This window comes from Alligator sinensis, unplaced genomic scaffold, assembly GCF_000455745.1.
Source record: "Alligator sinensis unplaced genomic scaffold, ASM45574v1 scaffold505_1, whole genome shotgun sequence".
Taxonomy (NCBI): domain Eukaryota; kingdom Metazoa; phylum Chordata; order Crocodylia; family Alligatoridae; genus Alligator; species Alligator sinensis.
In genome coordinates, this window is record NW_005841940.1 from 2,727,224 (window position 1) to 2,741,751 (window position 14,528).

General features: G+C 42.2%; 1 protein-coding gene across 1 annotated transcript in view; it reads right to left on the reverse strand.

Moving 5' to 3' along the window:
* CABIN1 (calcineurin binding protein 1) overlaps positions 1-14,528 on the reverse strand; it is a 210,814-nt gene that overhangs the window by 155,210 nt on the left and 41,076 nt on the right. The window contains exons 18-19 of the mRNA XM_025199243.1: positions 12,714-12,879; positions 11,981-12,096 (exon numbers count right to left, since the gene is read on the reverse strand). Coding sequence (XP_025055028.1) covers positions 11,981-12,096; positions 12,714-12,879 — 282 coding nt within the window. The remainder of the gene's footprint in view (positions 1-11,980; positions 12,097-12,713; positions 12,880-14,528) is intronic.

Here is a 14,528-nt window from a genome sequence, read left to right on the forward strand (position 1 = left end):
TCTGAACCCAGCCCTCTTTCCTGCCTATGCAGGGGGTTGGACTCGATGATCTATTGAGGTCCCTTCTGACCCTAGCATCTATGAATCTATGAATATGTTTCATTTCACAGTACTGCCCTAATACTCAGCATCTTTATTCTCATTTGCCACGTTCTAGTCTACACTGGTGAGGCCACATCTGGAGTACTGCATTCAGTTTTGGGCCCTCCCACTACAGAAAGGATGGTGGACAAGTTGGAGAGAGTCCACGGGAGGACAATGAACACAGTTAGGGGGCTGGAGCACATGACTTATGAAGAAAGGCTGAGGGAACTGGTCTTACTTAGTCTAAACCAGGGGTTGTCAACCAGGGGTACACCTGCCCCCAGAGGTACTTGAGTAGGTCCTAAGGGGGTACGCACAGGCAGCCACTGTGTGCGAGCTTTCCCTGCCCCACGGGGGTGCCCAGCCAGGCGCGGGGGGGCAGGGGAAACTTGCACACAGTGGCTGCTGCTGCTCTGCATCTGGCTGCGTGCTACCCTCCTCCCCCTGCTTAGCAGCCGGGGGTACACTGCTCCGTTTCCAGCCACCTGGGGGTACAATGATTGAAAAAGGTTGAAAAACCCTGGTCTAAACAAGAGAAGATTGAGGGCAGATTTAACAGCAGCTTCAACTACCTGAAGGGTGGTTCCAAAGAGGATGGAGCTAGACCAGCGGTTCCCAACCTGCGGTACAGGTACCACCAGTGGTACGCAGACAGACTGTCAGGGGTACGCATTAACAGATTTATTATAATTACTTTATATGACAAAAAGGTCTCAAGTTTGGCTTGAGTTACAGCAAAGGAAGTTTACGTTGGATATTGAACACTCAATGCCTTTTTCACCTCAGTCTTCACTGGCAAGGTCAGCTCCAAGACTACTGTAACTGGCAGCACAGTTTGGGGAGGAGTTAAGCAGCTAACAGTGGCAAAAGAACAGGTAAGGAACTATTTAGAAAAGCTGGATGTATGCAAGTCCATGGGGCAGGATGTGTAACTACAGAACCACTGGCCATCATCTCTGAAAACTCATGGTGACTGGGAGAGGTCCTGGATGATTGGACAAGGGCAAATATAGTGCCCACATTTAATAAAGGGAAAAAGGAGGATTGAGGGAACTATAGACCAGCCTTACCTCAGTCCCTGGAAAAGTCATGGAGAAGATGCTCAAGAAATCCATTTCTAAGCACTTGGAGAAGAAGGTGATTAGGAATAGTCAGCATGGATTCACAAGGGGCAGATCATGCCTGACCAACCTGATTGCCTTCTATGATGAGATGACTGGCTCTGTGGATATGTTGACACCAGTGGATGTGGTGTACCTTGATTTTAGCAAGGCTTTTGATATAGTCTCCCACAACATTCTCCCAGGCAAGCTAAGGAAGTACGGGCTGGGTGAATCGGACTGTAAAGCAGACAGAAAACTGGCTGGATCATCGGGCGTGGAGGATAGTAATCAATGACTCGATGTCTAGCTGGCAGCCAGTATCAAGTGGAGTGAGCCAGGGACTGGTTCTGAGGCCGGTTTTGTTCAATGTCTTCATCAATGACCTGGAAGATGGCATTGAGTGCACCCTCAGCAAGTCTGCAGATAACACCAAGCTGGGGGGAGTAGCTGATATGCTGGAGGGTAGGGCTAGGATTCAGAGTGACTTGGGAAAATTGGAGGATTGGCCCAAAAGGAATCTCATGAGGTTCATCAAGGACAAGTGCAAAGTCCTGCACTTAGGACGGAACAATCCCATGTACCAGTATAGGCTGGGGGCTGACTGGCTGGGCAGCAGCTCTGCAGAAAAGGACCTGGGGATTACAGTGGACAATAAGATGAATATGAGCCAGCAGTGTGCCCTTGTTGCCAAAGCTAATAGCATACTGGGCTGCATTGGTAGGTGTGTTGCCAGTAGGTCAAGGGAAGTGATTATTCCCCTCTATTCAGCACTGATGAGGCCACATCTTGAGTACTGTGTGTTTAGTTTTGGGACCCCAGTACAGAAAGGATGTGAACAAATTGGAAAGAGTCCAGTGGAGAGCAACAAAAATGGTGAGGGGGCTGGGGCACATGAGTTCTAAGGAAAGGCTGAGGGAACTGGGCTTATTTAGTCTGGAAAAGACTTAGGGGGATTTAATAACAACCTTCAACTACCTGAAGGGTTGTTAAAAAGAGGACAGAGGAGTTGGACTGTTCTCAGTGGTGGCAGATGATAGCACAAGGAGCAATGGTCTCAAGTTGTAGCAAGGGAAGTTTATGTTAGATATCAGGAATAACTTTGTCACTAAGAGGGTAATAAAACACTGGAACAGGTTACCCAACAAGGTTGTGGACTCTCCATCCGTAGAGGTTTTTAAAACCTGGCTAGACAAGTCCTTGGCTGGGATGATCTGGTTGGGGATGGTCCTGCTTTGAACAGGGGGTTGGACTAGATGACCTTCTGAGGTCCATTCCAACCCTCATTTTCTTTGATTTGGAATAACTCTCTCACTAGGAGGGCGATGAAGCACTGGAATGAGTTACCCAGAGAGGTGGCAGAATCTTCATCTGTGGAGGTTTTTAAGGCCCAGCTTGAAAGAGCCCTAGCTGGAATGATCTAGTTGGGGATGGTTCCACTTTGGGCAGGGGGTTGGCCTATAACAGAGGTTCCCAACCACCAGGCCGCAGCACGAGCCTCCAGCTTGGACCCCCATCTGTCCCCATCGGGCAAGTGGCTTCCGGGGTATGCGGGGTTAAAGCTGGAGGGCAGGGAAGCCCCGGGAGGTAGGCAACTGGCTCCGTGCACTCTGTCCCACAGGAAAAAAAAAAAGGTTGGGAACCACTGGACTATATGACTTCCACTTCCCCCCCCACAAATACCATTATGATGATTAAATACATTTGTGGGATGAATCCTGACTTAGTTTTTCAGAAAAACTGTTATGATTTTTTAAATAACTCTGCTACTAATCCACAGCCTTTCATCTACAATTTTATTAAACTAAATTTAGTCTATGCTTATGGTGACAAAAATACTAAGAAAGGTCCACTGAACGTCCACCGAATAGTGCTTTCAGTCAAAGCTCCTCGTAAAGCCATACTTGCATATTTTATGGGCTGTTCATTGATCTGTACACATTAAGTAGCTCACCTCTGTCAGGTACTCGCATCTCTAAAAACACTTACTTTGTAGGTAATGCCTTTGACATTTCCCTTATGTGTTGACAGAGATTAGCCTCTCATCCCTAGAGGTTTATCCTTTCAGCAGAGGCATACAAAATCTTCCATACCAAATCAGACCACTTAACCCAATATTTATCAGCCTCTTTGACTTAAGGCACTTCTCATTACTCGAGGCATCCCACAGAAATGTCAGTTCCGAGATTTCACTCATTTTGTGACAACAGAGCAATTCTTTTGTTACTATAAACTCAGAAAGATCATAACAGGTTAGAATATTTTTGGCACTAGGGATTCCTATTTGACATCTCTGGATTTACCTTGTGAATCTCTTAGGTGTGTGCAGAGATGTGGGTTTTCCGGAAAATTTTCCAATGCCCTAAATGGAGTGTGATCTGATTTAGCATATTTATTTGACTCATATTTAGTAAACAAAACTAAAAAGTACCCCCCATGTTAATTTTATGTCTCAATAGCCATAAGTATTTTAATTGAAATATTTGATTAGGAAAAACAATTAAAGACAGCACACTTAATGTGGTTTAAATGCTATATTCAAACAAATTCAAAGCTTTGTGGAAAGAAATAATTTTTATTGGAATACTTGTAAAAATGTAAAGACAATATACAATAGTATGTACTTCCCTTACATTGTTTTTCTTCTTAAATTTAAACAAATAAAGGCACTGAAAACTGCTGACACACCCATTAGCACACCCAAAGAACTGTGCATGATATGCCATGGTTGTCCACTCATTTACTTCAACAGAGCTTAACTCTCTTCCACCGAGGTCATTGCGGCACCTCCAGTTTCACTGTCACTATCTGAAGAATCACTTGCACTACTTATTAGTTCCATTTCAGAATCAGATCGAGGCAAAACTGATTCAGAACTACTTGAACCACATTCTCGTTCGCTAAAGGATGGTTTTACCAATGAGTCTACTGGCAAGGGCAACTTATCATCACACTGCATCTTCTTCACTAATTGTGCTTCTGACTGATTCTTTAGAAGCAAAAGACTTTGAGAAATAGAAACAAGCTTAGTGGCATGTTCATTTGTGAATCTATTCCTCTTTTTTTGTCTTGATTGAGCGGAAAGCCTTCCAGTTCTGTTCACAAGAAGCTGCTGTTGGTGGAATGCTTAGGATCCTTAGAGCAATCCTGGACAACAGTAGGGTGTTACAGTATCCCTTCCACCATGTGAGAGGAGGCATATTCTCTGCTGCCCACCAACTGATGTCTTTGGTCCAAAGTTTTTCTTTTGTGTGGTACTCAGCGATGTCTGTCATGGCTATTTCGTCGATGTTGGGAACATTCTTAGCTACTTCCATAATTGTATCGATAGCAGTAGATAGTTCATCTTCTGATAAACACTGTCTTCTGTGTGGAGGATCCAAAAGGTTTGCTGCCAGATGAACTGGATGAAAGCAAAACTCAGATCTCTTGGTAAACATTTGTTTTACCACTACTACTACTTTTTTGGATAAAGGTGAAGACGACAAAGGCTGAATTAGATTTTCATTCAGTTGTCCGAATATCTCTGGAATATTTGAAAGGCTTGGTGCATCTCCTTCAAGTTTCTTGATAGCCACTGAAACTGGTAGTAGCAAATTGAATGCTCCTTCAGCTCAAACCCAGAACACACTGTTGTCAAGAATCTGCTTCTGAATGTTCATGAATAATCAGGGATACTGTGTCATCTACTGAAGCACACTGCAAACAGTTCTTTGTGTGCAGGAAACTATGTAAACACTTTGTAACCCAGTCTCATCTAGTTTCTCCTGGCAATAAAAGTGCACTTTCCTCCCCCTGCTTCTCTTTCTGTAATTTCTTCAAAGTCTGATCAGCAACAAGATGATTGTTGAATACTTTCACAATCACTTTGCAGTTTGCCAATATTGTCTTCATTGTATTCACACTTATTATGTCCTTTGCCAGAAGAGTCAACCCATGAGCAAGACAGCCAAATACTATTAAATGAGGATAATTTGTCTTTAATATTTGCCATGCAGCTTTCATGTTACTTGCATGATCAGTTACAAGGGCTTGTACCCTGGAGGGACCTACACTTTCAACCTCTTCACTCAGTAATTTGGCTATGTATTCACCTGTATGACTAGAAGATTTGATAGCAATTGCTTTCAGGAATATTGGTTCAGGTGTTGCTAACATAATGTTCAATAAAGGATTTCCTTGTATATCAGTCCATCCAGCTGACATCCATCAGTGATTCTGCTTGACCAATCCTTTGCATAACCATTGTTTGAACTGTCATACTCTCCATCTAAGAGAGACTGTGATAAGCAAGAACGTGACTGTAACTTATATGATGGGCCAATTAGTTTGTAATGTTCCTTCCAGTATTGATTTTCAGTTATGGAAAGAGGCATACCACTTGCAAATGTAGCTCAAGCTTACATCTCTTCTGCTTTTTCTTGATCTTCTTTTGACATTTTGTCCACAAAGCTTGATAAAAAGCTTGACTGTCTTGAACAGCTACTCATGGTAGATTGCATATCTGGTGACAATGATCTTGAAAGCGAGGATCCTGCTTCTTCTTCCCCCAGACCTGGGAGCTCAACATTTTCATTTTCCATTTTTGGAAATCTACTATTTCACATGAACTACCAAGTACCTGTAACAAAAGGGGAAAAAGATTTTTATTTTAACCTATTCTAGTCTAGCCTCATCCATCATAAAAAGGAGAAGCAGCAGGGAGCTTACTTCCCCTCTCCCTGCCAGAAAGAACACTCTGCTGGCTCAACTTGTTGCTCAGTTGCCCTTGGACGGCAGAGCCAAAGGGAAGTATAGTCTGGCCTCTGCTATCAGCCAGAGGACTAAACTCTATTTTCTGGGTTGAAATAGTCAACTATTTATCTATTATGTAATTAAAAAAAAATATATATTGTTAAGCCTAAAACATTTTGAGTGCTTAGTGCAAGCAGAAAAGCAGGATACAAATATTTTAAATAAATAAAATAAATTATAGTCCAGAGTTGCATTAGCATTTTTAAAAATTATAATGTTTTAAAACAATACAGATGCTAGTCTATACTGTGTGTTGTTTAACATATTAATTTGTTTACTTACCTAGGATTCCTGAAGTAGACTTTTCTCAGATGATGTTGTTCCACCACTTCGCTGTATTAGCTTTCTGTATACAGCTTGTACTCCTTCAGGACAGCTTCTACATTTTATTAAATGTTTCTTCATTCTTGTTGTACGGTTAGCATACTCCTACCCACAATATTTACATCTACCAACTTTCTTCCTTCCTTCAGTGGCTTGAACTTCGCTATAATGATGCCACACTAGGTATTTTTTCTGATTAGGCATTATTATGACTACTTCAAGCCAAATGCACAAAAAAACCTAACAGATCTCGTGCAAACATTTTCAACTTCCCCAACTCAAGAAACAAAATGAGACACTGCTCTGTATGTTTGCTGAACTTAAAGTGGTTTCAAATTAATCACAGTTTTAGTTTTGGTTTTGCTTTCACTTAGACTCTGAGATGAAATAAGAATTTTAGCTTTGGTTTTGATTTGGCCTGCACAGCCAATTAGGTGAATTCATAACTTGATTTTTTATTTGGATTATGTGAGTGTATTTACTCTCCTGTTTACAAATCAATAAAACATATGTACTCTCTCTCACACTTCCTAGGGACAATCACCTGAAAAACATTCATTACAACTTTGAAGCTGCCAAACTTGCCTGTACTGTATTGGTATCCATTCATTGTCACTAATTAATTTTATGAAACAATGAACCTTTAGAAATGGAAAATTTCCCACAGAAAAATAAAGCACTGGAAGTTTTTTTCTGAGGAAGTTTTTCCACCCCACATCTCTGGGTGTGTGAACACCTTCACATGTGCTAATAATACACACCACACTTAAAAGGCTCTCACAGCATCCTGGTTGAGAATCACCAACTTAACCACTCTCATTTTCTAGGCATGAATTAATGGAATTCAGTTTCTAATGCTATCAGATATCATTACCAGCTCTAGATAACATTACCATTTCTTTCCTTCATTGCTATCCTTATTATTGAAAAAAAAAGATCTCTGAAATGAGACCTTGTACCTGCTAGTATTCAATTCTCAGCCCAGGTCCATAACACACTAGCTTCACACAGTACTTAAACACTGGAAAAAAAAAAAAGAACTAAAATACTCCAAAAACATGACAGGGCTCTTGTTTCAGTCTTCTCTCTGCATAGGGACCTCACAGGAAAAACTGTCTAGGAAGATATGCCAATTCATTTTCTTCTATTTTAAAGCTGGTACTAATACTACCATTCATATTCTCCTGGATACCTTGAAGGGCTAGTAACAATAATGATCATAGCTATCAGGGAAAAAACGGTATCATCGATATGCATACAGGCTCCTGACTCTGAAGGAAGGGGCCTAGTTTCTGATAACACTTTTGGGAGTCATTCACAGAGGTCTGAGGTGAGAGAAGAAAAACATTAATTTAGTTCTGCATCCTTCTTTTTTTTTTTTGTTTTGTTTTACTACATGGAATGCTTCAACCTGCAAATAACATAATTTTGCTACTATAGCATCTAGCAGGAGTCAGGACTGTAAACTGACTTTTCCAAAGATTCTGAACAATTCCAGCTTTAAACAGAATTTTGCAAAGTAACATTAAGAAAGTCAGGACCCAATTTATGTAAACAAGAGACAAAGGGTTTTTTTGGCAATATCTTATTGGACCAAGTGTATAGCTGGAAGAGATGATGGACAAACTTTCAGGTCCTGAAGAAGTTACTTTATGCCAGAACACTTGTCCAACATCTTCCCTAACTATTCAGTTATTCCAATAAGAGATACAACTGAAAAACCCCTTGCCTCATACATTTCATGAGCCATCATAGCTACAGAGATGCTCCAAACCCATACCCATACAAGGCTGATTTTTAAGGCCAGAGCCCCATATAACTGCATGGAAACAGATTTGTACTGGACTATCTGTATCAGTAAGAAGCCTTTCAAACATGGAATTTTTACACTGAGATGAACCACAGTTGTAATACTGTTCACCCATGTCAGCAATTACCAATGAAATGACATAGAGGCACTCTGGGTATCATATACCACTCCATAAATGTCAAGGGTGGTTTGCTGCTTTGTGAGAGTTTCCACACCTAAGAGAGGGGGCTGAGGCATGCCTGCAAGGACACAACTGCCTGAAAAGGGCCTGTACAGTGTGGCAACCAGGTTTCAAGACAATGATTTAGCCCACTAAGAAATTCTGAGTCTGAGCTGTTGGGAAAATAGGCCCATTTATCTCAGTAATGACTCCGATTGAATTTGGACTGGTACACACATTTAAGCCTTATAATATAGAAGCCAGGGTAGCTCAATAGAAATAAATGATGGGCCAAAGCGACACCTTGATGCATGCTTTTTGTTCTGCTTGTGGGCTGCTCTCTCTCTTTTCATTACATGGTCCATTAATAAATGGAGGAGTTAGAAGTGGTGGTGAGGCATGGCAGCATGCAGCAGATACTTGTAATGATAGTCTGAGACTTCCCCAGCATTTTAGGTCTAGCAGAAAATCACTGTCTCTTTATTGCACCTCTCTAGAGAGCATGAAGAAGGGTGTATATTTATAAGATTATTTAGGAAAGTCGAAGACCTAACTGTTGTTTCATACTGCTCAGTGCTCTACATGAAAGACTCTATTATTGTTGTTTGTCTTTATATACATTTTATTTTTTCATTCTTAAACTCTAATTTGGAGACAGCCTTCCCTAAAGAAGAAAAATTTCCTTTGTGTGCGGGTTTGTGCGTGTCCACATATGCACATAGCCAGAGGAATCTGCACATGTCTATGCTCTGGTCTTTTCTGCATGCTATACTCCACCCTACAAAGGTGAAATAGTTAGCTGTGTTAATCTGAAGTCAGGCAGAAGACAGGGCAGGTGGCATTTTAGAGAGTAACTTGGTCAAAGACAACCATTTGCTTACAAAAGCTCATGTCTTGCTGAACAAGACCATCTCTAAGGTGTCACCCTATCTGCCTTCTCCATGGAGGTGATTAGAAGACCTGAGCACAGAGGATTACTAGCTATGCTATACTCTGAACATGAGAAGGCAAAACAAACTTAATTTTATTTATTTATACATTTCTATTTTGGGAGTTTTCCCTCTATGATTCTGCAGCAGTAAAATTAGTAAAACTGGCTTCAAACATTGCTCCAAAAGTGTTTCATATGATTTGCACTCACTGCCCTCAAAAACTGGCCTTATTGTTCATGTTCTCTCTCTCACATCCTTCCTGGGTCTTTAATCAAGAAAGGGACCAGCCTAGGATTCAGGATGGACTAGATTCTCCAGAAAGGCAGCCTCTATGTACTGCATGGGAGCCATATGGGTTAAAGAAGCCTGTGCTGCTCCTGGAGGTCTCACCCTGGTGCATCATTAAGAAACAGGGGGAAGAAGGTGACAGCAGGGGAAAGAAGCTGGCTATGAAGTTTCTTCACTACAATCCCTGGCATTTGGGAATGTCCATACTGTAACCAGTGACCTCCATCGGCCTGAGAGGAAGAGGGTTAGGAGACCACTCTAAGGTATGGTTAGGCTAGTGACAAGTGCTCGAGGGACTCAGGCATGATCTTTATCTAACATACTGCTATTCTGACACTGTCTCTTTATTAGGGCTATGTAAAGCTTTGGATGGTGATTCAATTTGGAGGAGATTCGACTTGATTCAGTGACTGAATCTTCGAATCCAAATCTAAGCATGGGACCAATTTAAAGGTCCAAATCGATTCAAAGCTCTCCAAATCTTCGGAAAGGATTCAAAGAGCTTTAATGATTCGGGCAGTTCCCAGTGGCTGCAGCAGGGAGCTGCAGCTGACTCCAAGCTGGTAAGTACTAGGGCTGGGGGAGAGGACCATGGGTAGACCCCTGCCAGCCCCCCAACCCCTGCCCACTTCCCCAGCCCCCACCATGGCTGCCTCGCCCTCCCCATCTTAGTACTTTAAAAAAAAAAGTCCTGGTGCTTACTGGGTGCTGCCAGGCGGAGGGGGTGACATCCTCAGCCCCCTGCTGCATGGGAGGCTCTGCATGAGCCCCCCGACCCCCCCCAACCCCCCCACAGATGCCCCACCCAGGCCAGCTCTGGCCCTTTAAGAAAAAAGCCAACAAGAAAAGCCCCAGAACTCACTGCTCCTACAGTGGCCTCGGGGCTTCAGGGACGCTTGCAGAGCCCCCCAAGTGGTGCAGGGCAGCAGGGGGCACTGAGTTCGGGTTTTTTTTCCCCTTAAAGGGCTAGAGCTGCCCCGGGTGCGGCACCCAGGGGCTCGTGGCAGAACCCCCATGCAACGTGGGGTAGTGGGGAGCAGTGAGGATCGCCCCCTGCCCAACAGCACCTGCTGAGTCAGGGCTTTTTTTTTTTTTTAAACAAGTGCTGGGAGCTGGGGCAGGCAGGGCAGCTACTGCCGGGCTGGGAGAGGGGCAGTGGATGGGCCTGGCCTGGCTGATTTGGAGATTCAGCAGCAGCCAAATCTCCAAATAAGGTTCAGCTGAATCAAATCGGGACAGTGACTCGAATCACCAGATTGAATCACTGTCCCCTGAACTGGTCGAATCCAAAGCGAATACTAACCACTTCGCACAGGCCTACTCTTTATGGAAAAGGGGGCAAGTAAACTGCTTTCTCTGAACCTATTTTTCTAATCCTTGCCTGCCTCCCTTTCCTGTCTAAGCAAGATGGCCAAAGTGACAACACCAACCTAGGCTTCTGAGATGATGCCTACATTATTCCCCAACACAGCTGTCCCCTTCTATCCTGAATAATTCAGTTCCATGCAAGGAATGGCGGTCGAGGCATCTCCAGCCAGAATGGACGGAGAAGAAAACCATGCTGCCCACAGAGCTAGGTGAATTCCCAAGACGACATATGGGAAGGGGGTGAAAAGGGGGACATAGACCTTTTTTTTGCTTTGGCTTCCATTTCCTGTCTCTCCAGAGAAGCAAAGCTGGAGTGCAATTTTCACAGAAGGCAAACAGGGAAAGTACCCTAGAAAGTACCTGGGGATTATGGTATTGAACCAAAATGTTAGAAACTGGAAACAGTTTGGAATGTCTCTCAAAGTATATATCTGTAGCAGGGAAGTCTCAAGGAGCCTCCTGCCACTGTGAAGATGAATAAATTAGAGAAAAATGTCAGAGTCAAGGTATTTTCCTGTTGCCAATGACTAACAAATCTGGCTCTGCCTCCAGGCAGCAAGCAGGCAGAAGCAAATGTGTTGTAAAAGCTTGGCTGACTTTACCTTAACGAAGAATATGCCATATAAAAGTCATAAATCATGAGATTACAAGTCTTGCTGATGTATGCTAATAATACCAATCTATATTACAGTCTCTAATAATCTCAGAAAACCTGAACCCTGCTCATTTTTTTCTTATAAGGAATACTGTGACCATCTTCATTCTGTTAAAATTCCAGGGGCATAATCTGAACCAAGAGCATTTTATCATAAAGACCACAGGCTTATGTAAGAGTATATTGCTTCCTTAGTAATCGCTAATGTTACTTTGCATTTTTTCAGTACTTCATAGTTTCAAAGCAATGTACAAGTATTTACTAATGAGCAGTTAATTTGAGTTAACACAAAGCAAACATCATCATCCAAAGCAAATGTTAAGTCTTTTGTCTGTCTAGGAGATTCAGAAACTGAAAAGGGAGAACAATTTGGAAGAACAGCCCATGAATTTTATCATCTAGGTTAAATTAAATTAAAGAGGCAGATGTTAAAGGTATTTTACACATTTAGGCATCAATACTTACATAGAATTTGAGAAGAGCACCATCTGAGTTACAACACCAAGATCTTCTCCCTAGGTATTCATGAGCAGTATTAAGCAGCATGAGAGAAGAAGGCAGCATAGGGGCATCAGGACTCACTGGAAGAAAAGTTGGAAAATATATATCCTAAGTACCGCAAAAGCTGTGTTAACCAGCACTTTATTAGCCGGAAAACTCTATTAACCGGTATCCGAGGAACGAGCAAAAGCAAAACCGGAAGTACCACTTTCGGGTTTCGCTGCCACGAGCAGAGTTTTTCTTTGCTACTTCTTCGGTCCACGGCCCAGAGCTAAGCAGCCTGCGCAGATCAAAGCAGCCTGCTCAGAGCCCTGCTCCCTGATCCCCAGCACACTGACGCTGGGGAGTGCACCACACGGCGCACACTTGATTAACCGGAATATTTGATTAACCGGCATCCCCCATTCCTGGGGGATGCCAGATAACAGAGCTTTTACTGTAGTACAGAATTGGGCTAAACATAATTAGTCACGTATCTCCTCACCCAACCCTCACCATGTTCTGACATAGAAACTTTTCCTCAGAATTATTTTCCTTTAACGGTAAGGACATATGGATTAGAGATTCCCCTGATAATGTTGGGAGGGGGCAGCGGGTGCGAGGCAGGGGGAAAGTACACTGGCTATTCCTAATTCACATGCCAAAAAGGGCAAAGAGCATGGTTTTAACATGTCACTGTGAAAAATGAAACTATTACCTTCTTCACCCTGGTTCTGGAGCTGCTGCTGTTGCTGCTGACAGCAAAGGGATCGGAAGGCATCTTCCTCATGCTGAATGATTCTGTGCAGAATAATCCAGGGAAGCACTGAGGAAACGTATGGTTCTTTGGGTTCTTCCTGGATAGCCATGCTGCAGTCTATAATCTAGTAAAGAAATACACATCACACGCATCAGAAAAAGGATTCATACCTGACTAGATGCCCCAGGCTGGTAGTGCATCAGACTCTTAAACAATCAGTCAAAATGTGATACTCTTTTCTTCTTATGCTGACTGGATATGGAACTACGACAAAGGAAGTCACTAAATCTCCAGCACTGCATGGGATGAAAGAAGAACTGGTTCCTCTTATGGGAGCCTCTAAGGTAACTGATATATAGTTAGAAAATTAATATCAAATTCAAGTCCAAGAGACCAAAGACAGAGCAGAATTTGAGTATTTCTAACATAAGCTCTGACAATAAAGAGATCCATTTAGTATCTAGAAAGAGAGAAGGTACCTGGTTAAATTTAAACTGGATAGATAAATGTTCTTTAATCATGCTCAAATAAACTGAAAATCTTATAAGCAACAAGTGCCAACTATGAATCATTACCAGACACTGTCCTAAAGAGAAACAAAGACTAACGTGAAGCAATAAAACAGGCTAGAAGTAAGGAGGGAGGCTGTATGCAAGGGAGACACAAACAAGTGCTATATTAGGGAAATACCAGTATCTTCTTCACATGAAAAATTGCTTATCATCCCAATGGAAGACAGGAGTCTAAAGAAAAAGAGATTTGTATACCATTCCCTCTAAATAACTGGGTGAGATTATTTTACAAGAACAGATATTAGAAGAGTTCTACTAAAAGCTGGCTTTTTTAAAGACTGCCTAGTTACCCTATAATACCTGGCAAAAAGTGTGTGTAGAGGACCATGCAGCTTTGCAAATCTGTTCAATCCCTTCTTAGTCCAGCAGGTGGAGTAACTATTTACAAAATTATCTGTGATATAGGACAAAATTCATCTTAGGTCTTTAGAAGCACAAATTTTATGCCTTTTAAATAGCATGTTTTAGAGACTTATGCTTTTGCTTTGGCTCCTCAAAAATAAAATGGACTAACTTTCAGAAATTCAGCACACTTCTACTTTATTCTGACAATTTTTACTCGCTAACATTTCAAGTATAAAAGAATCTCAATATAGTTGGAAAAATGAGGGCCTAGGGAGGGACAGAAAATTTGATCATTTTGAAAGTAATCAATGATGCCTATTACAATTCTCTGTGCCTCTGTTTCATCAGCTCTAAAATGGAGTTATGATACTTACACGCCACTGTGAAGTAGTTTGAGATTGACAGATTAAAAGCTTTACATAACAGCTAAGTATTTTCATCAATAGCGAACAAAAAGAAAAGCAATCAATTAACAATAAAATAAATAGTAAGCTAACATTTTGACAATTATTTCAAGGTACTTAGGAATGAGAAAATTCAGGCTCTACTAGAAACTCTCTGGGTGTTATCACAACCCAAAGTTGTGGTTTTTCGTTTGTGCGTGCTTCGGCACCGCTAAATTATGTCCCCGCCAAATTGCAGCTCCTTTGCACGGTAGAGTTTTCTGCTGCAATAGGAGAACCCGCGTGCAGAACAGTATTTCCTGCCAGTTTGTAGCCTTCTTTGCATGGTGCATTTCTTTTGCATCATAGTGATGCACGGTGCAAAGGAGTTCCCGCCATTTGTATTTAGATTCGTGCCACATTATTGGCCGATCCTAAATTATGCACACATGGCGGCTAGCGATTGGCTTGCT